The sequence below is a fragment of the Drosophila navojoa genome, chromosome 3 (genome assembly GCF_054131105.1).
Source record: "Drosophila navojoa isolate 15081-1374.11 chromosome 3, UAZ_NAV_1.0, whole genome shotgun sequence".
In the NCBI taxonomy this organism is placed as follows: Eukaryota; Metazoa; Arthropoda; class Insecta; order Diptera; family Drosophilidae; genus Drosophila; species Drosophila navojoa.
The window spans coordinates 17,009,124-17,033,191 of NC_142891.1; the positions used below are offsets into that span (position 1 = coordinate 17,009,124).

The 24,068-nt window shown below is 49.6% G+C and overlaps 1 protein-coding gene across 3 annotated transcripts in view; it reads left to right on the forward strand.

Moving 5' to 3' along the window:
* The window catches only part of dpy (fibrillin-like protein dumpy), a 112,058-nt gene that overhangs the window by 77,469 nt on the left and 10,521 nt on the right, over nucleotides 1-24,068 (forward strand). The window contains exons 36-66 of one of the 3 annotated variants that reach the window (XM_030385153.2): nucleotides 321-647; nucleotides 702-1,019; nucleotides 1,083-1,424; nucleotides 1,494-1,790; nucleotides 1,850-2,158; nucleotides 2,217-2,861; nucleotides 2,929-3,246; nucleotides 3,310-3,645; nucleotides 3,709-4,323; nucleotides 4,381-5,031; nucleotides 5,092-5,403; nucleotides 5,467-5,805; nucleotides 5,855-6,175; nucleotides 6,238-7,188; nucleotides 7,253-7,564; nucleotides 7,622-7,963; nucleotides 8,020-8,319; nucleotides 8,387-9,337; nucleotides 9,444-9,761; nucleotides 9,823-10,152; nucleotides 10,216-10,530; nucleotides 10,592-10,897; nucleotides 10,958-11,602; nucleotides 11,662-11,973; nucleotides 12,041-12,370; nucleotides 12,434-13,699; nucleotides 13,765-14,079; nucleotides 14,142-15,734; nucleotides 15,798-16,112; nucleotides 16,170-16,814; nucleotides 16,877-17,845. The exons of the other annotated variants lie outside the window; for them this stretch is intronic. Coding sequence (XP_030241013.2) covers nucleotides 321-647; nucleotides 702-1,019; nucleotides 1,083-1,424; nucleotides 1,494-1,790; nucleotides 1,850-2,158; nucleotides 2,217-2,861; nucleotides 2,929-3,246; nucleotides 3,310-3,645; nucleotides 3,709-4,323; nucleotides 4,381-5,031; nucleotides 5,092-5,403; nucleotides 5,467-5,805; nucleotides 5,855-6,175; nucleotides 6,238-7,188; nucleotides 7,253-7,564; nucleotides 7,622-7,963; nucleotides 8,020-8,319; nucleotides 8,387-9,337; nucleotides 9,444-9,761; nucleotides 9,823-10,152; nucleotides 10,216-10,530; nucleotides 10,592-10,897; nucleotides 10,958-11,602; nucleotides 11,662-11,973; nucleotides 12,041-12,370; nucleotides 12,434-13,699; nucleotides 13,765-14,079; nucleotides 14,142-15,734; nucleotides 15,798-16,112; nucleotides 16,170-16,814; nucleotides 16,877-17,845 — 15,645 coding nt within the window. The remainder of the gene's footprint in view (nucleotides 1-320; nucleotides 648-701; nucleotides 1,020-1,082; nucleotides 1,425-1,493; nucleotides 1,791-1,849; nucleotides 2,159-2,216; nucleotides 2,862-2,928; nucleotides 3,247-3,309; nucleotides 3,646-3,708; nucleotides 4,324-4,380; nucleotides 5,032-5,091; nucleotides 5,404-5,466; nucleotides 5,806-5,854; nucleotides 6,176-6,237; nucleotides 7,189-7,252; nucleotides 7,565-7,621; nucleotides 7,964-8,019; nucleotides 8,320-8,386; nucleotides 9,338-9,443; nucleotides 9,762-9,822; nucleotides 10,153-10,215; nucleotides 10,531-10,591; nucleotides 10,898-10,957; nucleotides 11,603-11,661; nucleotides 11,974-12,040; nucleotides 12,371-12,433; nucleotides 13,700-13,764; nucleotides 14,080-14,141; nucleotides 15,735-15,797; nucleotides 16,113-16,169; nucleotides 16,815-16,876; nucleotides 17,846-24,068) is intronic. 3 annotated transcript variants of the gene reach the window in all.

Below are 24,068 nucleotides of genomic sequence, written 5' to 3' on the forward strand. Positions count from 1 at the left end.
TGCAACGCACTGCGTTTAACAACACTAAAAACTAAAACCTGCCGCGCAAAAAGAAACTTTTTGCGTCAAAATTCAAAATAAATTAATTGGAAAATGCCAACATTTAATCCGTGCTCTAATCTCACTGCCAACAAAATAAAAACCAAACACCCAATTGGAATAATGAACTGCAAGTAAAATGCTTAAAACTAAAGCAATTGCCAGGTGTGTTTGTTCGTACTAAACCCGCAAAACTAAAGAACAGTTATTAAAGTTATTGCCAAAACTCTCTTTTCTTCCATCCGCGCTCTGTTGCTCTAAACCGTCATTCCCGAGTACAGAGAAAATAGTCATTGAACAGATCTCACCATGTGAACCAAATCCTTGTGGATCGAACGCCGTTTGCCGTGAGCGCAATGGCATTGGCGCTTGCCAGTGCCTGCCCGATTACTTTGGCGATCCGTACCAGTCGTGTCGACCGGAATGCGTACGTAATTCCGACTGTCCATCGAATAAGGCATGCCAGCAGCAAAAGTGTCGCGATCCCTGCCCAGGCACATGTGGTACAAATGCCGATTGCCGCGTAACGGCCCATCTACCCACGTGCACTTGCCGCAGCGGCTACACAGGGGATCCGTATCGTTACTGTCATTTGGAACCTGCTCAACGTAAGACCCATCTTTACCTGCAGATGATCAACGACTACAAGATACCATTTACAGCAATACGGCAAGCCGAACCTACTCAACCCTGCCGACCCTCACCTTGTGGCCCCAATTCCCAGTGCCGCGAGCTTAACGGCCAAGCGGTTTGCTCCTGTCTTGAACTGTACATAGGTCTGCCACCCAACTGTCGACCCGAGTGTGTATTGAGCACAGAATGCCCCACTGATAAAGCATGCATAAGTCAACGTTGTCAGGATCCTTGCCCGGGCACCTGCGGCAATAATGCCGAGTGCCGTGTGCGTAATCATAGTCCACTTTGCCAGTGTCGTCGAGGTTTTACCGGCGACCCCTTTACACGTTGCTATGCCATGCCACGTAAGAAATTTAGTTGCAGTCGAAGACGATTCTCCCATTGTAATATTAATTCTCTCAATTTAGCACCCGCACCTGTTATTGAACGTGTTGAACGCGATCCTTGTGTACCCACACCCTGTGGGCTCAATAGTCAGTGTCGCAATGTGCAAGGAGTTCCATCTTGCACCTGCCTACCGGAATATATAGGCACGCCACCAAATTGTCGCCCCGAGTGCACCATAAGTGCAGAGTGCGCCTCGAATATGGCGTGTATTCGCGAAAAGTGTATAGATCCATGTCCCGGTTCTTGCGGCTTTGCTGCGGAATGCAATGTTGTCAATCACACACCCATATGTACTTGTCCAGCAGGTTATACAGGTGATCCGTTTAGCAGCTGTCGCTTGGCTCCACCAGAGCCTGTGTTAAGTGAGTTTTCTCAAAAAAAAAAAAAAAAAAAAAAAAAGAACCACATCCCTAATTGCTTCCGATCTTTAGACGAATACGTTGACCGCTGTCAACCATCACCGTGTGGTCCCAATGCTCAATGTAGAGACGGTGTATGCACATGTTTGCCTGAGTTCCATGGGGATCCCTATGCAGGTTGTCGTCCAGAATGTGTCCTCAATTCCGACTGCCCGCGCGATAAGGCCTGTCTGCGCAGCAAATGTCTCAATCCGTGCCCGGGCACTTGTGGCGAGAACGCCATTTGCGATGTAATCAATCATATACCCATGTGCAGATGCCCCGATGGTACCGCAGGCAGCGCCTTTATACGCTGTACACCCGTGCCGAGTACGTTATTGTTATTCTCAATTTGTTTCCCCTTACTTATGGCTGAAACTTATCTACAGAAATTGTTGTGGACACTAATCCTTGCCGACCATCGCCTTGTGGTCCAAATTCTCAGTGCCGCGAGGTCAACCAGCAGGCTGTATGTTCTTGTTTGCCAACCTTCATTGGCGCTCCACCCACGTGTAGACCAGAATGTACTTCCAATGCCGAGTGTGCACCCACTCAAGCATGTCTCAATCAGCGTTGTGGTGACCCATGTCCTGGTACTTGTGGTGTGGGCGCCAATTGTGCGGTTGTCAATCACAGTCCCTTCTGCACCTGCCCCACGCGTTTCACCGGAAATCCGTTTATACGGTGCCAGCCACAAAGTAAGCGTACATGTCAGGTGAAGCTAAAGAATCTTCTACAATAATAGCTCATTCCCAGTTGAACCTGTGCGGGATATTCAGCCAATCGACCCATGCCGGCCGTCCCCATGTGGCCCATACTCGCAATGTCGACCTATTGGAGAAGCACCAGCTTGTTCCTGTCTCGAAACATATATAGGACGTCCACCAAACTGTCGACCGGAGTGTGTCACCAGCTCAGATTGCAGAAGCCAACTGGCTTGTATTAACCAAAAATGTGTTGATCCATGTCCAGGCCGCTGTGGTCTGAATGCTGATTGCCGTGTCGTCAGTCATGTGGTACAATGCATCTGCCAGCAGGGCTTCACTGGAGACCCATTTGTCCAATGCAGTCCAGAAATCGAACGAGATATCGAAGTGCGTACACCGTGCAGCCCGAGCCCATGTGGGGCAAATGCCATTTGTCGCGAACGAGATGGAGCTGGATCTTGTCAATGTCTACCTGAATACTTTGGCAATCCCTACGATGGTTGTCGTCCCGAGTGTGTTCTTGACTCCGATTGTCCATCGAATCGTGCCTGCCAACAGCAAAAATGTCAAGATCCGTGCCCTGGCACCTGTGGTCGAAATGCCAATTGTCAAGTAGTTAATCACCTACCATCCTGTAATTGTCTACCTGGATACATTGGCGATCCGTATCGTCTTTGTACGCGTCCTGCGGAACGTAAGCAACTCGCTGCCAACTTGTGAAAATCAAAATCCTAACTATTGCATATCTTATTTTGGTGTAGCTGTACGCAATGAATATACTAATCCATGTGAGCCCACGCCGTGTGGTCCCAACTCGCAGTGCCGCGTCACCAATGAACAGGCCGTCTGTTCTTGTCTACCGCAGTTCATTGGTGCCCCACCAGCCTGTCGACCTGAGTGCACCATCTCATCGGAATGTGCTGCAGACAAGGCCTGTCTAAATCAGAAATGTGTCAATCCATGCGTGGCCAACACCTGTGGCAACAATGCAATTTGTCGAGTACGCAACCACAGTCCAATCTGCAGTTGCATCAGTGGATTCACTGGTGATGCCTTTACCCAATGCTTCCCTATACCACGTAAGCCGTATTCTTCGCCGAAATGTTGTGTGGACTGTACCCAAATATATTTCTGTACTGTAGCCCGGCCAATAGAGGTGCAACCAGAGCCGTTGCGCGACCCCTGCGTGCCCACACCCTGCGGTCCGCACTCTGAATGTCGCAACATTAATGGAGTTCCAGCGTGTTCCTGCTTAGCTACATTTATTGGTCAGGCACCCAACTGTCGTCCAGAGTGCACCATTAATTCCGAGTGTCCCAGTCAGCAGGCATGCATTAATCAGAAATGCCGCGATCCCTGTCCAGGCGCCTGTGGCTTAAACGCAATTTGTAGTGTTATAAACCATACACCACTCTGTGCTTGCATTGACGGCTATATTGGTAATCCGTTTACAAACTGCAATCCGAAGCCACCGCAACGTACGTGTTCAGCTAAAGCTCCAAATGGATTGCAACAATGTTCACCATTTATACTTTTTACAGCAACTACACCTCCTGTTAGGGACGATCCTTGCAATCCATCACCATGTGGTGCCAATGCACAATGTAATGATGGTAAATGTACCTGCATAGCCGAGTACCAGGGTGATCCATATGTTGGCTGTCGCCCAGAGTGTGTTCTGAACACAGACTGCCCACAGAACCGTGCCTGCATTCGTAATAAATGCATTGATCCTTGCCCAGGCACCTGTGGAGTGAATGCCATTTGCGAGGTGAAAAACCATGTGCCCATCTGTCGGTGCCCCGATCAAATGTCAGGAAATGCATTCTTTGAATGCCGCTCAGTGCCAGCACCTCCGCCACAGAATCCCTGCCAACCATCACCTTGTGGACCTAATAGCCAGTGTCGCGTTGTGCAAGAAACCGCCGTCTGCTCTTGTCTGATTGATTACGTAGGCAGTCCACCGCGATGTCGTCCAGAATGTGTTACTAATTCAGATTGTGCAGCCAATCAAGCATGCCAGAACGTGAAGTGCCGGGATCCTTGTCCTGGCACTTGTGGCTTCAATGCTCTATGCAATGTGGTGAACCACAGTCCTTTCTGCAGTTGCCCCACTGGCATGTCAGGCAATCCTTTCGTGCGCTGTGAACAGATTAGTAAGCTATCTCAAATTTTTGGATACTTGGCAGGCATACAATCTCGATTACTTACAGTAGTTCCCCAACGTGATGTCACACCTCAAAATCCATGTCAACCCTCGCCATGTGGTCCCAACTCTGAGTGCCGTGTCTCAGGTGATTCACCATCCTGTTCTTGTTTGCCTGAATTTTTGGGGTCTCCGCCGAACTGCCGACCAGAATGCCTCTCAAATTCAGAGTGTGCTACCAACCAGGCGTGCATTAATCAGAAGTGCGTGGATCCATGTCCAGGACTATGTGGGCTCAATGCGAGCTGTCGCACTTTCAGCCACACAGCCATGTGCCTTTGTGATAGCGGATTCACTGGCGATCCATTTGCCCAGTGCAGCCCCATAAGAGAAACGCAAATCGAACGGATACAACCCTGCAACCCAAGCCCGTGCGGCGTAAATGCCAAGTGTGAAGAACGTGGCGGAGCTGGCTCTTGCCAGTGTCTTCCTGAATACTTTGGCAATCCTTACGAAGGCTGCCGGCCGGAGTGCGTAACCAACTCAGATTGTCCTTCAAATAGAGCTTGTCAGCAGCAGAAATGTCGCGATCCCTGCCCTGGCACATGTGGACAGAACGCCGAATGCCAAGTTATTAATCACTTGGCCACATGCAATTGTTTGAATGGCTACACTGGAGATCCGTACAGCATTTGCCGCATTATAGAAAACGAACCACGTAAGCCCACCCTGCCTCGCCTAGCAGTGGACCCGACTGTTTATACAAAATTTCTTATAGCCGAACGTGTCTATGTGAATCCCTGTCAACCATCACCCTGCGGACCTAATTCGCGCTGCCGCGAAGTTAACGAGCAAGCTGTCTGCTCCTGTCTAGCTGAGTTTATTGGCAGTCCGCCAGCTTGTCGGCCCGAATGTACCAGTAGCTCCGAATGCGCTGCTGATAAAGCTTGTGTGAATCGAAAATGCATTGACCCATGCCCCAATGTCTGTGGTCAACAGGCCGAGTGCCGTGTGCGAAACCACAGTCCTATCTGCACTTGCATAAATGGATTTACAGGCGACGCTTTTACACGTTGCTATAAACTGCCTCGTAAGCCCACTATTATCAACTCAAAGTACCCAAATTTAATGGACGCTTTCAAAACATTTTTAGCTCCGCCTATTGTGACAATTGAACGAGAACCTCTTGATCCCTGTGTTCCATCGCCTTGTGGTGCCAACTCACAATGCCGCGATGTTTATGGAACACCATCATGTTCGTGCCTGCCAAATTATTTAGGCACTCCACCAAACTGCCGACCAGAGTGCTCTATAAATGCAGAATGCCCGAGTCATCAGGCATGCATAAATCAAAAGTGTCGTGACCCTTGCCCTGGTTCCTGTGGCCTGAATACTCAGTGCAATGTGATCAATCACACTCCTATTTGTAGTTGTCTGGTGGGTTATATTGGTGATCCCTTTGTTGTCTGTAATCCAGAACCACCTCAAAAAAGTAAGAATTTTATAAGATTCAATTCAATAGCAGATAATTTAATACTTAGCTTATCCATCAGTTGAAGCTCCGCCAATACCCCAGGATCCTTGCAACCCTTCGCCATGTGGCGCCAATGCCCAATGTCGCAATGGTCAATGCACCTGCATTCCTGAATATCAAGGAGATCCTTTTGTGGGCTGTCGCCCAGAATGTGTACTGCACACAGATTGCGCTCGCAATCTTGCCTGTGTGCGTCATAAGTGTGTGGATCCATGTCCAGGCACTTGTGCGACCACTGCCATTTGCGAGGTGCTCAATCACATACCCAACTGCCGTTGTCCAGATGGCATGGAAGGCAATGCGTTTGTCTCTTGTAGCCCAGTGCAACGTAAGCCATCATCAACATCGTCTTTACATTTTGCTTCTACAGCTTATTACAATTTTTTTTAGAACTCGACCTCGTTCAAAATCCTTGTCAGCCAACGCCTTGCGGGCCCAACTCACAATGTCGCGTGATAAATCAACAGGCCATCTGCTCTTGCATTACGTCTTTTATCGGTAGCCCACCATTCTGTCGACCTGAATGCACTTCGAACGCGGAATGCCCACTGAACTTGGCTTGTCTTAATCAGAAGTGTAGTGATCCATGTCCCGGTGTCTGTGGTCGCAATGCTCAGTGCCATGTGACAAACCACAGTCCATTCTGTCGTTGTCTGGATCGCCATACGGGCAACCCATTTGTTAGCTGCCAACCGATTATCGAGCCCCCAACGCCTCCACCGCGCCAAGCCTGTCAGCCATCACCTTGTGGACCTTTTGCCGAGTGTCGTGAGGTAAACGAGACACCTTCTTGCACTTGCCTGCCAAATTACATTGGAGCCCCGCCAAACTGTCGACCAGAGTGTGTTACCAGCTCGGAATGCCCAACAAATCAAGCTTGCATACAACAAAAGTGTCGGGATCCTTGTCCTGGTTTATGTGGGCAGGCTGCTGTTTGCCGAGTACTTTCACATACGCCAAGCTGTTACTGCCCCGACAATATGGAGGGTGATCCATTTGTACAGTGTGTGGAGAAACGAATTCAGCAATTGGATCAGTTGGATCCATGCAATCCAAGTCCATGTGGCGCAAATGCTCGATGCACATCCCGCCAGGATGCTGGCTCATGTCAATGCCTGGCAGGATATTTTGGAAATCCGTACGAGGGATGCCGGCCAGAATGTGTGCTCGACTCTGATTGCCCATCGAACCGTGCCTGCCAGCAACAAAAATGTCAAGATCCGTGCCCCGGAACCTGTGGTCCAAATGCTGTATGTAATGTGCTCAATCATGTGCCCAGCTGCAGCTGCTTAATTGGTTACAGTGGTGATCCATATCGCATATGCCAACAAGAACGGCAACGTAAGACTACTCATGCCTCTCTCATTGGAAAAATATTAGTCATTAACTCCCTTTCCATCTATAGCTATCAAGCAATATGTGAATCCCTGCCAGCCCTCACCCTGTGGCCCCAATTCTCAGTGTCGAGAGAGCAATGAACAGGCTGTTTGCTCATGCTTGCCCGAGTATGTGGGTGCACCACCAACCTGCCGACCTGAGTGTACCATCTCGTCTGAGTGTGCGGCAGATAAGGCCTGTGTGGCTAAGAAATGTGTTGATCCCTGTCCAGGCACTTGTGGTGATCAAGCTTTATGTCGTGTAGTTAATCATAGTCCAATTTGTTCGTGTCGCACTGGTTTTACGGGCGATGCTTTCTACCGCTGTCTACCCATACCTCGTAAGTGCTCTGCTTGCCTTCAGTTATGCCATTCTAACGATTCCATTCCGGATGTAGCGACACCGCCTACTACAATTGTGCAAAAACAACCGATCGACCCTTGTGTGCCCTCACCTTGCGGCTCCTACGCTGAGTGCCGTCCACGTGGTGAAGCACCATCCTGCTCCTGTTTGCCTGGTTACTTGGGAGTACCACCCAATTGCCGCCCCGAGTGTCGAATCAACTCAGACTGCCCCAGCAGTCAGGCCTGCATTAATGAAAAGTGTCGCGATCCCTGTCCAGGCTCCTGTGGCTTTGGTGCCATTTGTAATGTCATAAATCATACACCCAGTTGCACTTGTCCAGCTGGATATACCGGGGACGCCTTTAGTCACTGTCAACCGGAACCACCACCAAAACGTAAGCTAGGCAATGAAGAAACACCATCAACAGCTTCATTATTGTTCAATTTGTAGCTGTAGAATCCGACGATCCTTGCAATCCTTCGCCATGTGGTCCAAACGCTGTATGCAATGCCGGTGTCTGTACCTGTCTGCCAGAGTATTTAGGCGATCCTTACAGCGGTTGTCGACCTGAATGCCTTACTAGCTCAGACTGCCCGCGAGATAGAGCATGCGCTCTTCACAAATGCTTCGATCCCTGTCCAGGCACATGTGCTCCAAATGCGCTGTGCACCGTACTCAACCACATACCGATGTGTACATGTCCTGAAGGTTATGCAGGAAATGCATTCCTGCAGTGTCATCCAATACCACGTAAATATTCTGCTCTTCCAAATTGACCAAACAGAGTCGAGATTCCTATGCATCATTTACTTTGCAGCCCCTGCCATTATACAACCCTGTCAACCGTCGCCTTGTGGACCGAATTCACAATGCCGAGAGGTGAATCAACAGGCTGTCTGCTCCTGTGTGCCTGGCTATATTGGCACACCACCACTTTGTCGTCCAGAGTGCACTAGTAACTCGGAATGTGCTGCCCAACTAGCCTGTGTCAATCAAAAGTGTATCGATCCGTGCCCGGGCGCTTGTGGTCGCAGTGCCCAGTGTAGTGTAGTCAACCATAATCCCTTCTGTACCTGTTTGCCTCACTATACCGGTAATCCATTTGTGGGCTGCCAACTAATTGTTGAGCCTCCTCAACGTGACATAGAGCCCCAAGATCCATGTCGCCCATCACCTTGTGGCGCTAATGCCGAATGTCGGGCTATTGGGGAGACACCATCATGCACGTGTCTAGCAGGATATGTGGGCTCACCGCCTTATTGCAAGCCCGAATGTGTCGCGAACTCCGAATGCCCAAGTAATCGTGCGTGTATAAATCAGAAATGCCGCGATCCGTGTCCTGGTCTTTGTGGAGCCAATGCCATTTGTCGTGTCGTCTCACATACGCCTATGTGTGTTTGTGACGCCGGATTGACGGGCGATCCATTTACACAATGCCAACCAATAGAAAAGGATGTGGAAATTATCAATCCCTGCCAGCCATCGCCATGCGGCTCCAATGCAGAGTGTATACAACGCAATGGTGCCGGAGCCTGTCAATGTCTACCTGATTTCTTTGGCAATCCTTACGAGGGATGTCGGCCGGAATGTATACTCAATTCGGATTGTCCTTCAAATCGCGCGTGTCAACAACAAAAGTGCCGGGATCCCTGTCCTGGTAGCTGCGGACAAAATGCTGAATGCAATGTTGTTAATCATACACCTATGTGCTCCTGCTTCGCGGGATATGTTGGAGATCCGTATCGCTACTGTAACCAGCCAGCAGAACGTAAGCTAGTTCCAATTTATTTTGTAGATTCGTCTAACCAGCTCGTAGTGGCATTGTAGTTACTAATTGAAAACGTACTTATCTATTTGCCTAACCCAACCGCTAGCGATTGTCCATGAGTATGTAAACCCATGTTTGCCCTCGCCCTGTGGCTCGAATGCCCAATGTCGTGAGGTTCAGGGCCAAGGGGTTTGTTCCTGTTTGCCCGAGTTTAAGGGAGTGCCACCCAATTGCCGACCCGAATGTACCTCGAGCGCTGAGTGCTTAGCCACCCAGGCATGCATTAATCGCAAGTGTGTTGATCCATGCCCGGGTGTTTGCGGCCAACAGGCGGTATGTCAGGTGCGCAACCACAGCCCAATTTGTATGTGTCCTCCAGGTCTCATGGGCGATCCATTCGTTCGCTGCCTACCTCGACCAACACGTAAGACATGTTTGTGGTATATATTATAAGTTGATGTAACGAGTATTTGTGTTAAAATTAGCTCCAGCACCAGTTCAAGATGTGGTGCCTTATCGCGACCCTTGCGTACCTTCACCGTGTGGTCCATATGCCACATGCCGTAATCAACATGGTCAAGCGATTTGTTCTTGCCAGACTAACTATTATGGTACCCCACCCCATTGTCGACCTGAGTGTACCATCAATGCAGATTGCGCCAGTCATCTGGCCTGCATTGGTGAACGGTGCCGCGATCCTTGTCCAGGAGCTTGCGGCCAGCGCACAGAGTGCCGTGTTATCAATCACACGCCCAACTGTGTTTGCCTTCATGGCTACGTGGGCGATGCCTTTGTGGCTTGCCGGCCTGCACCACGTAAGCTATATCGACAAGTCATTAGCGTACAGAGTAGATCACCTCCTAATACCTTCCCTACAGCGCCCCCAACTTATAGCGAACCTAAAGATCCTTGTAATCCAAGTCCATGTGGTAGCAATGCTATCTGTTCGGGAGATGGAAAATGTACGTGCATTGCCGAGTATCAGGGCGATCCCTATATCGCGTGTCGTCCAGAGTGCGTATTGAGCGCTGAATGTCCTCGACATCTCGCCTGTGTTCAGCAGAAATGTGTAGATCCCTGCCCAGGTACCTGTGGAGTAAACGCAGTTTGTGAAGTTGTTAATCACATTGCCATGTGTCACTGTCCAGTGGCAATGACTGGGAACGCTTTTATTCAGTGCAGTCCCATACAGAGTAGGTTTAAAAACTGTAACTGAAGTGACAAAATAACTAATGAAGTGAAATCACGCTTTAGCTCCTGTTTATCAAAATCCATGTCAGCCGTCACCTTGCGGTGCAAACTCCGAGTGCCGCGAACGGCAAGGTCAAGCTATATGTAGTTGCTTGCCAAACTATTACGGTGTGCCACCATCTTGCCGCCCAGAGTGTACCACCAACTATGACTGTGCACCTAGCCTGGCGTGTCAAAACCAACGATGTGTAGATCCCTGCCCTGGCACCTGTGGCGCTTATGCAAAATGCCGCGCAGTTAGTCACAGTCCCTTCTGCAGCTGTCAGCCTGGGTACACAGGCAATCCGTTTGTTCAGTGCCACAGAATTAGTAAGTTTTCACAGTACAAGAAAATAATATACAAAATTGACGCAACTGTTACAACAATAGTGGAACCGTTGCGAGATATAACACCCCAGGATCCATGCCAACCCTCACCTTGTGGCCCCAATAGTGAATGCCGTCGCAATGGAGCTACTCCCTCATGTTCATGCCTAGAGAACTTCTTTGGAACCCCGCCCAACTGCAGACCCGAATGCTTGTCCAACTCAGATTGCGCTTCATCGCAGATTTGTAGGAACAACCTTTGTACGGATCCTTGTCCGGGTCTTTGTGGTCTTAATGCCGAGTGCCGTGTACTTAGTCATAGCGCTATGTGCCTGTGTCAATCAGGCTATACCGGTGATCCATTCATTCTATGTAAACAAATTCAATACGATCCACCTGAAGTGATCCAACCCTGTCATCCCAATCCTTGCGGTACATTTGCCGAATGTCATCAACGAAATGGCATTGGCTCATGCCAATGCTTGCCCGAGTATTTTGGAAATCCCTACGAAGCTTGCCGACCCGAATGTGTGCTTGATTCAGATTGTCCATCCAATAGAGCCTGTGTTAATCAAAAGTGCCGCGATCCGTGTCCAGGAACTTGTGGCTACAATGCCGAATGTTATGTTCGGAATCATTTGCCGACTTGTAATTGCCTCAACAACCATGTGGGTGATCCATACCGTTACTGCAGTCTAGAAGAGAAACGTAAGCAGATTATTGGTTTGCCTTCAACCCCATTAGAATACATTGCAATTTTTATTTAGCCATTCGCGAGTATATTAATCCCTGCCAACCCTCACCATGTGGCCCCAACAGTCAATGCAAAGAGCTCAATGAGCAGGCAGTCTGCTCTTGCTTACCGGAGTATGTGGGCAGTCCACCTGGCTGCCGTCCTGAGTGTACACTTTCATCAGAATGTAGCTTTGATAAGGCTTGCGTACAACATAAATGTGTTGATCCTTGTCCAGGCGCATGCGGCAGCAATGCACACTGTCATGCCACAAATCATGCTCCGTTGTGTACATGCCAGTCTGGATTTACTGGAGATCCGTTCACCCGTTGTTATCCCATACCCCGTAAGTCCCTTTATGTCAACGAACTGTCCCACTTCTACTGATCCATTTATATGGTACCTTATCTTAGCGCCTCCCACTCAGCTGCTACATGAACCTGTGCGCGATCCCTGTCTGCCGTCGCCCTGTGGAGCTAATGCCCAGTGTCGTCGGTCAAATGATCAAGCTGTGTGTAGCTGTCTGGCTGGTTACTTTGGAGTACCGCCGAGCTGTCGACCTGAGTGTACGCAGAGTGCCGAATGTCTGCCCAGTTCGGCTTGCATAAACCAACGTTGCGTTGATCCTTGCCCTGGCTCTTGTGCCCACAATGCCATTTGTACTGTGCGAAATCATGTACCTAGCTGCCAGTGTCCTGACGGATTCGTAGGTGATCCGTTTACCTTCTGCCAGCGTGAGCCACGTAAGAATAACAACACAGATGATATATCCATCATTGTCAACTATTTCGCCATTTTGTCAATAGCCAAACCCATCCTTCCCGATGACCCCTGTAATCCATCCCCCTGTGGATCCAATGCACAGTGTCAAAATGGCCAATGTACATGCATAGCCGAATATCAAGGAGATCCCTATGTAGGCTGCCGACCAGAGTGCGTGCTTAATACTGACTGTCCGCGTGATCGTGCATGCGTTCGCAACAAATGTATCAATCCCTGTCCAGGAACTTGTGCACCCAATGCCATATGCGATGTACTGAATCATATAGCCATGTGTCGCTGCCCGGATGGCATGATTGGCAATGCCTTCATTCAATGTAATACACCGCCTGTTCAAAATCAACCGCCTATAGATCCTTGTGCGCCCTCGCCATGTGGCCCCAACAGCCGATGCCGCGTTTTCAATGGCAACGCCGTTTGCACATGCATTGAGGATTATGTAGGCACCCCACCCAATTGTCGGCCGGAATGTACACGGAATTCGGACTGCTTGCCAAGTTTAGCATGTCAGCAACAACATTGCACTGATCCGTGCCCAGGCACATGTGGCTATAATGCTATCTGCCAAGTAGTAAATCATGCACCCATATGCAGTTGTGCTGCCCAATACATAGGCAACCCCTTCCTTGGCTGTACACCGATACCACCGCAGCGCGATATCATTCCTGTAAAGCAGCCCTGCAATCCCTCACCCTGTGGCCCGTACGCCGAATGTCGCACTGTAGGTGATCAGGCTCAATGCAGCTGCCTATCCAACTACATTGGACAACCGCCAAATTGTCGACCAGAGTGTGTCACCAATTCAGAATGCAACTTTGATCAAGCGTGCGTAAACCAGAAATGTGTGAATCCATGTCCAGGCTCTTGCGGCTCCAATGCCATATGTCATGTTCTCAGCCATGTAGCCATGTGCTACTGTGCTCCTGGTTATACGGGCGATCCCTTCACCATTTGCCGCCAAGAGCCCATAATTCAACAAGTAGAGCGCATCCAGCCTTGTTATCCGGATCCTTGTGGCGCTAATGCAGTGTGTCGTCAGGAAGGAAACGCTGGATCTTGTCAATGCTTACCCGGCTACCATGGCAATCCATACGAGGCTTGTCGACCCGAGTGCGTCACTGATAGTGATTGCCCGTCTGACAAATCCTGTCAGCAATTGAAATGTCGCGATCCTTGTCCTGGTGTGTGCGGTTTAAATGCAGCTTGTCGCGTTCTTAATCATCTGCCCACATGCCATTGCCTAAGCAATTTCATAGGTGACCCGTATCGTTATTGTCAGCTTCCCGAGAAACGTGAGTTTACAGTAAACCCAAAATCGAATTCACATATGGATTCTAAAACCTTTTTTGTCCTTTAGCTATTTTGAAAGAATATGTAAGTCCTTGTCTGCCTTCACCCTGTGGCCCCAATTCCCAGTGTCTTGAAAAGAACGAACAAGCTATCTGCTCCTGTTTGTCAGAGTATGTCGGAACTCCACCCAACTGTCGGCCCGAATGTGTAACCAGTGGCGAGTGTCCTTCTGATAAGGCCTGCGTTAATCAAAAGTGTCGAGATCCATGTCCTGGCGTCTGTGGTACAAACGCCGAGTGCCGTGTTTACCATCATGCACCAATTTGCAGTTGCCGCCAAGGTTACCAGGGTGATGCATTCACGCGCTGCTATCCCGTTCCACGTAAGACTTACCGAGCTGTCTGTATAGGCTACATATTTCATACTTACTTACCCTGTTCACAGCCCCGTCCCCTGTACAGTTGGATACTTATAAGAATCCCTGTATTCCATCGCCATGTGGTCAAAATGCCGAGTGTCGTGAACATCATGGCACAGCTGTTTGCAGTTGCATGCGCAACTATTTTGGTAGCCCACCCAATTGTCGACCCGAATGTAGCATCAACGCGGATTGTGCCGCTGATCTGGCTTGTCAGCAACAACGCTGCCGCGATCCATGTCCAGGAGCATGCGGTTTTAATGCACAATGTGTGGTTATTAATCACATACCAGTGTGTCAGTGTGCACCAGGATTGACTGGCAATCCGTTTGCTTCCTGCCAAGCTCCACCACCAAAACCACCTGTGCTGGCTGATGATCCCTGCCTGCATGTGCAGTGTGGTGCCAATGCTATTTGTCACCAGGGTCAATGCAGCTGTCTACCCGATTTCCATGGCAACCCATTGATTGGATGCCGGCCCGAGTGCATATTGAACACGGAATGCGCCCAGAATCGTGCATGCGTACGCCAAAAATGTATTGATCCGTGCCCAGGCACATGTGGCTCGAATGCCATTTGCGAGGTACACAACCATGTGGCCATGTGCCACTGTCCAGCTGGCATGACAGGCAATGCTTTTGCACTGTGCTCACCATTGCCGCCACCTCCGCCAATTCGAATTTCCGATCCTTGTCAACCATCGCCATGCGGAGCAAATGCACAATGTCGTAATATAAATGGACAGGCCGTTTGCTCTTGTCTGCCACAATTTGTAGGAGTTCCACCGTCTTGCCGTCCGGAATGTATTAGCAACACGGAGTGTCCGCTGCACTTGGCTTGCCTGCAACAACGTTGCATTGATCCTTGTCCGGGTGCATGCGGCCAGAATACTGAGTGCAGAGTGCTAAACCACAGTCCAATCTGTCGTTGCATAAACTCTTACACGGGCAATCCCTTCATTGAATGTCATCAGCAGCCGGCACTGCCTATTCAGCATGATGTGATTGATCCTTGCAGGCCTTCGCCCTGTGGGCCCAATTCCGAATGCCGCAACGTTGGAAACACTGCTCAGTGCAGCTGCCTTATTGGATTTATTGGAACACCACCAAGCTGTCGACCCGAATGCGTAAGCAGCGCAGACTGCCCCACGAATCTGGCTTGCTTTAATCAGAAATGCCGTGACCCTTGCCCTGGTGTTTGTGGCAGCAATGCCGAATGCTATGTTATTAATCATACACCCATGTGCAACTGCATAAGTGGACACACTGGCAATCCGTTCATCGGTTGCGACGTACAGCGAGATGTGGTTGAACCCCTAACACCTTGTTCACCAAACCCTTGTGGTTCAAATGCTATCTGTACCGAATCGAATGGCGCTGGAGCATGCCAATGCTTGCCAGAGTTTTATGGCAATCCCTATGTTGGCTGCCGACCGGAATGTGTTTTGAATTCAGATTGCCCCAGTCAGCTTGCATGTCTTAATCAGCACTGCCGCGATCCTTGTGCGGGTATTTGTGGCCCCAACGCCATATGCCATGTCCGTGATCATCTGCCGCAATGCAATTGCCTTAGTGGCTATGAGGGCAATCCTTATAGCTACTGTAGTGTCATACCCGAACGTAAGCTACTACATTTTAGAATGTCTTCAACGCAGCGTATTTACCCACTGACTTTACAAATAGCTTTACGAGAGCCTGTCCCAGTTCATCCCTGTCAGCCCTCGCCATGTGGCCCCAACTCAAAATGTCACGAGGCAAATCAGCAGGCCGTTTGCAGCTGCCTACCTGGCTTTGTTGGCACACCACCAAGCTGTCGACCCGAATGCACCATTTCCAGCGAGTGCTCCCTAGACAAGGCCTGCAATAATCAGCATTGCGTTGATCCCTGCCCAGGAGTCTGTGGCCGCAATGCCGTATGTCGCGTTATTAATCACAGCCCCCATTGCAGCTGTTCGCCTGGTTTTACGGGTGACGCATTTGCCGGATGTAGAACCATACGTAAGACGGTGGCCCCAGTTCAAGTTAATCCAACTATCCTAACCGAACAAATTTCAGCGCCCGCTATCACATATGACTATCCAAAGGATCCCATTCGCGATCTCTGTGTACCGTCCCCATGTGGCACTTTTGGACAGTGCCACTCTGAGCACGGTCAAGCTGTTTGTCGTTGCCTGCAAAATTACTATGGTGCTCCGCCCAACTGCCAGCCTGAATGTGTCATAAACGCCGATTGCGCTTCACATCTGGCCTGCATGAATGAAAAGTGTCGCGATCCGTGCCCCGGCTCCTGTGGCTTTGGTGCCCAATGTAGCGTCATCAATCATATGCCCATTTGCAGATGTCCCGTTGGCTATCAAGGAAATCCCTTCACTAGCTGTACACCAATACCACCATCATATGAACCACCTCCACGCGATGCCTGCAATCCCTCACCTTGTGGCTCGAATGCCATTTGTACCAACGGACAATGCTCGTGTCTCCCCGAGTTCTATGGCAATGCCTACATAGGCTGTCGACCCGAATGTGTTCTGAACTCAGACTGCGCCCGCGACAAGGCATGCCAGGGCAGTAAATGTGTTGATCCATGTCCTGGTGCATGTGGCGTGGGTGCTATTTGCGAAGTTCGCAATCATGTGCCAATGTGCCACTGTCCGCCAGGCACATCGGGCAATGCATTTGTGCAGTGTGCTTTAGTACAACGTAGGTTTCATCGGGTATATCTCCAAAATTTGCTTTTTCCTAATGTGTATTCCCAAATTTAGCTGATCCGATCGTGCCCGCCAATCCATGCCGTCCCACACCCTGTGGCAGCAATTCTCAATGTCGTGTGGCAAACGAGCAGGCCGTGTGCTCCTGCCTGCCAGACTTTTACGGGACACCTCCGCACTGTCGACCCGAGTGCACCATCAATTCTGACTGTGCCCCTCATTTGGCTTGCCAAAATCAACATTGCCGCGATCCCTGCCCCGGGGCCTGTGGTCAAAATGCACTCTGCCAAGTCATCCGTCATACACCACATTGCAGTTGTCCGGCTGGATACACAGGCAACGCTTTTGCCTTGTGCCAACGACTGCCGCCGCCTCCAATTGTACAGCGTGATCCAGTCAATCCTTGCCAGCCGTCACCATGCGGTCCCAATGGAGTGTGCACACCTTCATCAGATGGAAGCCAAGCGCAATGCAAGTGCGTGGAAAACTTTATTGGAACCCCCCCTAACTGCAGACCGGAATGTGTTACTTCAGCGGAGTGCTCCAACCAATTGGCATGCATTGGACAAAAGTGTCGCGATCCTTGTCCTGGCGTCTGTGGCCAGGCTGCAACATGTCAAGTAATCAGCCATGTGCCTTCTTGCATTTGCATAGCTGATTATATTGGCGATCCTTTCACGAAATGCTATCCACGCCCGGCCCTTGAACTAGATCAAATTAATCCCTGTTCTCCAAGTCCTTGCGGTAGCAATGCTGTCTGCAAGCAACAGGGTAGAGTTGGTGCTTGCCAATGCTTGCCGAACTATTATGGAAATCCCTACGAAGGATGTCGACCCGAATGTGTCCTGAACTCCGATTGCTCCAGCCATTTGGCCTGTCTGAATCAACATTGCCGCGATCCCTGCCCCGGCAGCTGTGCGCCCAATGCTCAGTGCCAAGTCGTCAACCATGCCCCCCTCTGCAGCTGCTATCCCAACTATGTTGGCGATCCATATCGCCATTGCCAACTGCGTCAGGCGGAACGTAAGCATTCTCAGCATCCGTTATCAAAAATTTGCACTAACGCAATGAACAATGTATTTTTTGCACCCATTTGCACCCACCCCACAGCCATCAAAGTGATATATGTGAATCCCTGCGAGCCCTCGCCTTGCGGTCCTAATGCACAGTGCAAGGAATTGCAGGGCAATGCAGTTTGTAATTGTCTGCCAGATTATTTTGGTACGCCACCCACCTGTCGACCCGAATGTACAACTAGTTCTGAGTGTCCCACTGACAAGGCGTGTATCAATCAGAAGTGTCAAGATCCTTGTCCTGGCGTATGTGGCTACAATGCTGTCTGTCAGGCTGTACACCACCGGGCCCATTGCTCTTGCCTCCCAGGCCTGACTGGCAATGCATTTGTGCGTTGCTTACCAATATCTGAGCCCATTGTTGCGCGTGAACCGTACCGTAACCCGTGCATACCTACTCCATGCGGACAAAATGCCCATTGTCGTGTGATCAATGGCCAGGCAATCTGCAGCTGTCTGTCCGAATATTACGGCACGCCCCCGCACTGCCATCCCGAATGTACACAAAACTCTGATTGTGCTGCTCATCGTGCTTGCATAAATGAGAAGTGTCGGGATCCGTGTCCAGGCGCTTGTGGCCTGTACGCTCAATGCACTGTCCTAAATCATGTGCCCAGCTGCACATGTCCAAGCGGCTATATTGGCGATCCATTCCATCGCTGTTATCTGGCACCACCTATTCCCACTCCGATTGCCGATGATCCTTGCCAACCATATCCTTGTGGGGTCAATGCCCAGTGTGCGGGCGGCAAGTGCAGCTGCTTGCCCCTTTACCAGGGCGATCCGTATGTGGCGTGTCGTCCAGAATGTGTCTTGAGCACGGAGTGTGCCTTAGACAAATCTTGTGTGCGAAATCGGTGCGTAGATCCCTGTCCTGGCACTTGTGGATATGGCGCCATCTGTGAAGTGCATAATCACGTGGCAATGTGTCACTGTCCAAGTGGATTACAGGGTAATCCATTCATTTTATGCCAAGCTCCGCAACTTCAAGTACCCTCAGCCGCACCGCCACTTCAGCCATGCCAACCATCACCATGTGGGGCGAATGCAATTTGTCACCCATCTGGAAATCAGGCGATCTGTAGTTGTCTGCCAGGGTATTATGGCAGTCCACCAACTTGCCGGCCCGAGTGCACAACTAATTCAGAGTGCTCTCTGAGCTTGGCATGCATTAATATGCGCTGCCGCGATCCCTGTCCGGGAGTTTGCGGTCATCGTGCCGAATGCCATGTCATAAACCACAGGCCTCAGTGCGTATGCCCTTCAGGCTACACGGGTAGTCCGTATGTACAGTGTCAATCCAATAAAACCAGTCGCAATCCAACGTGAGCCACTTGATCCATGCGTTCCCTCGCCCTGTGGCCCTCATTCCAAGTGTAGCAGTGATCAGAGCGTAGCAACTTGTCGTTGCCTACCCGAATATGTAGGCGTGCCACCCTACTGTCGCCCAGAGTGCATATCCAACACTGATTGCCCTAGCGATCAATCATGCATTAATCGCAAGTGTCAGGATCCTTGCCCTGGTCTTTGCGGCTTCAACGCGATATGTCGAACCAGCAATCATCAGCCCAATTGTGTATGTGCCCCTGGACTTACTGGAAATCCCTTTACATCCTGTCAATCGCCACACCCACCCTCAATACCACCTCCCGCAACGACGGCTATTCAAACACCACAGTATGAACAGCCTGCTAGAAATCCATGTGAGCCCAATCCTTGTGGCGCCAATGCGCTATGTAGCCACCACCGAGGCGTTGGCTCTTGTAGCTGCCTGCCTGATTACTACGGCAATCCATATGAGGCCTGTCGTCCCGAATGTATACTCAACAGCGACTGTCCCTCGCACAGAGCTTGTGTACAGCAGAAATGCCGCGATCCTTGCCCAGGCACATGTGCCTTTAATGCAGAGTGTCGTGTAGTTGATCACCTGCCGCAATGCAGTTGCTTTAGCGGCTATACTGGCAACCCACTGATACACTGCAGGCCTCTACCAACAGTAGAGCAATGTAAGCGACCATTTGCAAAGAATCACCATAACATGTGTAACAAATTTATGTCTATCTTTAACTCAGCACCCATAAGTCACCCCAATCCCTGCGTACCATCACCTTGTGGCCCCAATGCTCAGTGTCGTGAAAGCAACGAGCAAGCTATTTGCTCTTGCCTTCCTGATTTCTATGGTAGCCCACCCTATTGCCGACCCGAATGTACTTTGAATTCTGAGTGCCCCTACGAAAAGGCTTGTGTGCAGCATAGGTGCATTGACCCCTGTTCTGGCACCTGTGGCATTAATGCTGAATGTCGTGTCCATCACCATAATCCCATATGCTATTGCCAGCCATCATACACCGGAAATCCGTTTACTCGTTGCACCAAGACTCAAACAAGTAAGCTTCAATGTAATGCAACGTGCAGTAGCTCATTTAATAATACTTTTTTGGAAAATATAGCTCCAACAGTTGTCGCACACCCAATTTATGACACACCAGCTCCACCCTATCCGATTATAATACCTGGCGTGATTTATGTTTCTGCTGACCCACAACCAAATACAAATTATATTCCATCGCCACCACAATATATTAAACCGGAGGTTCTTAATATACCTTCGGTATCCCGACCGACTTATCCAACAACACATGCACCTGTATTTGTAAAGACACCAAGCCCAGCAGCTCCAAATCAACAGCCGGGAGTTATCAACATACCTTCTGTACCACAACCAACTTATCCAACACCCCAGCATCCACACTATGATGTTAATTATCCATCTCCGCAACCAACTCCAAAACCGGGCGTAGTGAATATTCCTTCGATACCGCAACCGTCGCCACCAGCGCCACAGCCCCCTATATTTGTTCCGTCACCTCCAGTTTCTTCAGCACCTTCACCACCGCCGGGAGTTATCAACATACCTTCTGTACCACAACCAACTTATCCATCACCCCAGCCTCCACACTATGATGTTAATTATCCATCTCCGCAACCAACTCCAAAACCGGGCGTAGTGAATATTCCTTCGATACCGCAACCGTCGCCACCAGCGCCACAGCCCCCTATATTTGTTCCGTCACCTCCAGTTTCTTCAACACCTTCACCACCGCCGGGAGTTATCAACATACCTTCTGTACCAACTTATCCATCACCCCAGCCTCCACACTATGATGTCAGTTATCCATCTCCGCAACCAACTCCTAAACCAGGAGTACTGAATATACCTTCTTTGCCACAACCGTTGCCACCAGCTCCACAGCCACCTATATTTATTCCGTCACATCCAGTTTCTTCAAAACCTTCACCACAGCCAGAGATTATTTATATAACTTCCGTGCCGCAACCAGCACCACAACCCGCTCCAACTGCTCAGCCTCCTCGACCAGCTATATATGATGTATACTATCCGCCACCACCACAAATACCAGGAGTTATTAATATTCCGTCCCTACCACGGCCAATACCTCCGACACCAACACCACAGGCACCAATTTATATTCCGTCACCGACACCCTCGTTGCCAGTCTCACAGCCAGGTGTTATCAATATACCAGCTGTGGCTCAACCTACATTCTCTACACATCAAACACCGATTAATGATGTGAGCTATCCAACACAACCGACACCAACGCACAAACCTGGAGTTGTCAATATCCCCTCTGTACCGAATCCGCCACCTCCAACAAAACCGGAAGTTATTAATATACCATCCGTACCTCAACCAACATATCCGGCACCTCAGCCTCCAGTTAATGATGTGAATCACCCGAATGAGCAACCTGTTGTTGTCAATATTCCTTCGATACCACAACCGGCTCCAACTACTAGTCAGCCTCCTATATTCGCTCCATCTCCAATAACACCAATACCTGTAAAACAACCAGAAGTTATCAATATACCGTCCGTAGTAAATCCAACGTACCCAACATCTCAAAGGCCAATCTACAATGATCTACACACAACACCTCAGCCACCCTCTGAAACACCTAGTGTTGTGAATATTCCTTCTTTCCCTGCACCATCTACAACTTTCCGTCCAATCAACGACGTTGTGATACCTAGTGTAGACACGAATCCATGCTATCCATCGCCATGTGGTCCATATTCGCAATGCCACAATCGCTTTGGCGTTGCTGCGTGCATTTGTCTACCCAATTATAGTGGAACACCGCCCAATTGCCGTCCAGAGTGCATTGTGCACTCGGATTGTCCTGCTCACCTATCATGTATAAATGAAAAGTGTCGCGATCCTTGTAGAGTATCTTGTGCATACAATGCGCTCTGTAGGGTGCACAACCATGTACCCAACTGTTTCTGTCCGGCAGGTTTCACCGGCGATCCCTTTAATTCATGTCAACGAGCGCCGCCAATAGTCGTGCAACGTGAACCCACCGCAACAAAAGATCCTTGCTATCCGTCACCTTGTGGGGCAAATGCTATTTGCAACAATGGTATATGCAGTTGTCTGAGTGAATATCAAGGAGATCCTTATGTGAGCTGTCGTCCCGAATGTGTGCTAAATACGGACTGTGCAAATGATAAGGCGTGTAGACTGCAAAAGTGTGTGGATCCTTGTCCGGGCACTTGTGGAGAAAATGCTGTCTGCAAAACATACAATCATATTGCCTCCTGCTCATGCCCAGAACAAATGCACGGAGATGCCTTTGTACGCTGTGATCCAATGCCATTACCAACACCAAAACCGCCTGTTTCAACTATCAGTACAGTTCCGGCTGTTATACCACCACGCCCGCCAATCTCCCCTTGCCATCCTTCACCGTGCGGACCGAATGCTCAGTGCCGGGCCCATCATGAGCAAGCGATTTGCTATTGCCTACCTGGATATCTCGGCACACCACCCTCTTGCCGTCCAGAGTGCAGTAGTAATTCAGATTGCGCTCTTGACATGTATTGCTCGAACCTTAGATGCCAAGATCCCTGTCCAGGTGCCTGTGGCTTCCGCGCTATATGTCATGTTAACAATCACAGTCCCATATGCGTGTGTCCGCCCTCGCTAACGGGCAATCCCTTGATAGCCTGCCAGCCCATAGGTATGCCACATCCATTTCATAACGTCCAAACAAAATCTAATTCAGTTTTTTCAGTATTACCACCTGCAAAGGATCCCATCGCAGTGAATCCTTGTCAACCATCTCCTTGCGGCCCATACTCAGAATGTGTGGCCATACAGCAAGGTGCACAGTGCACATGTCTCAGAGAATTCATTGGTACACCGCCGCACTGTAGACCTGAATGTGTTAACAGTGCCGATTGTGCCACAGATAAGACTTGTCATGACCGCAAGTGCATTGACCCGTGTCCTGGTAGCTGCGGTCATTTGGCCTTGTGTCGTGCTATAGCTCACAGCCCGCATTGTTACTGTCCGCCTGGCTATGAAGGTGATCCGTATACCGCATGCATGCGACCCAAGCCACCTCCAGTGCCTACTTTGCCCAGACCGGTGCCATGTAATCCAAACCCTTGTGGTGTAAATGCCGTTTGTCAGCCGCAACATGACCAAAGCGTTTGCAAATGTCTGCCTGAACACTATGGCAATCCCTATGAGATCTGTCGACCCGAGTGCACACGTAATTCGGATTGTGCTAACAATCTGGCCTGTGTAAATGAAAAATGTCGCGATCCCTGCCCTGGTGTCTGTGGTCTCAATGCCTACTGTCAGGTTATCAATCATGTGCCTGTCTGTGAATGCTATCCCCATCATATGGGCAATCCCTACCACAGCTGTCGTTATATCCAACAAGAACGTAAGAACAACTTGGAGATATTACAACATGAATTAATAATGCCACTAAAAACTATCTCCTATGCCTCAATTTCTCTTCTCTCTGTTGAACCCCGCAGTACTCAATTGAATGGCTTGTCTTTTTATAATACTAAAACTCAAAATGTTTTTGAACTCCTCATGAATTTTATGACTTGTTTCCTTTTCTTCGATATGCCTTTTAACCCCTTAAACATTAAATTAAGCAATTTTTTATATCAGATCGCAATAACTCTACGCGTTTGCTCTGCGTTGTCCCTCAGGCTGTTTCTATCTCAAGAAATAATACTTAAAGCTTTACGATTTCGTGACAATTTGGTAACCAGTGTATCGTTAAGCTCCTCAATCTCTTGCTCTCCGCCCTTGGCCCTTCGCTGTTTCTCTCTAATCATCGCAT